At 42.9% G+C, this 693-nt stretch overlaps 1 protein-coding gene across 1 annotated transcript in view; it reads left to right on the plus strand.

The window, feature by feature from the left end:
* Positions 1-693, plus strand: part of T265_06214 (hypothetical protein) — a gene marked incomplete at both ends in the record, with an annotated part of 78,800 nt that overhangs the window by 37,323 nt on the left and 40,784 nt on the right. Inside the window, one exon of the mRNA XM_009171422.1 lies at positions 475-687. Within this exon, the coding sequence (XP_009169686.1) occupies positions 475-687 (213 nt within the window). The remainder of the gene's footprint in view (positions 1-474; positions 688-693) is intronic.

Consider the following 693-nt stretch of genomic DNA (forward strand, 5'->3'; position numbering starts at 1 on the left):
AAAACATCACAAACGAGAGATTCAGCTGGGTTCCAGATGAGTCTCGCACAGAACCAAATTAGTTTGCGAATCAGTCTGTTTCACCATTCATAAAGTTCTTCACTTTGGACATGAATATAACAAAATACATAATCGATAAGTGATGAAAAGGCTGCAAAAGCTTATAAGCTAGTGTCCCAAATCAACCCTAAAACAGCGTTTCGTTGAGCATTCGTCAGATGTACAATAACTGATTTGTTTGAGTTACTGAGTCTGCTGCTCCAATCGAACAAAGGGACGGCGTTCATTGGAGATCCTCGTGCCTATCGTTTCCGTTGGCAGTTGATGATATCGCCTGTTGAACAACCATATTTTTGCATATCCACATACGTGTAACCTGATATGGAGGTCAGTTCCTACGACCATCCTGTAAAGGTGGTGCTGAACAGGTGGTTGAAGCAGTATCCATGAGTTTTCATTTTGTATCTCCTATAGGACTGGGAGGAACAATACGTACATCCGGACTATTTCGAAATCAGTAAACCAGAGGTCAGGATGACCGATATTGAACAACCCTGTCCAGATGTATTCTACTTTCCTATTGTGAGCGCAAAGTTTTGCCGCCAACTCATTGCTGAGGTGGAAGAATTCGGATTATGGTCGGACGGAACTAACGTTGACCCACGTCTTGAAGGTGGATACGAAAACGTGCCA

Source organism: Opisthorchis viverrini (assembly GCF_000715545.1).
Source record: "Opisthorchis viverrini unplaced genomic scaffold opera_v5_128, whole genome shotgun sequence".
Lineage (NCBI taxonomy): Eukaryota > Metazoa > Platyhelminthes > Trematoda > Opisthorchiida > Opisthorchiidae > Opisthorchis > Opisthorchis viverrini.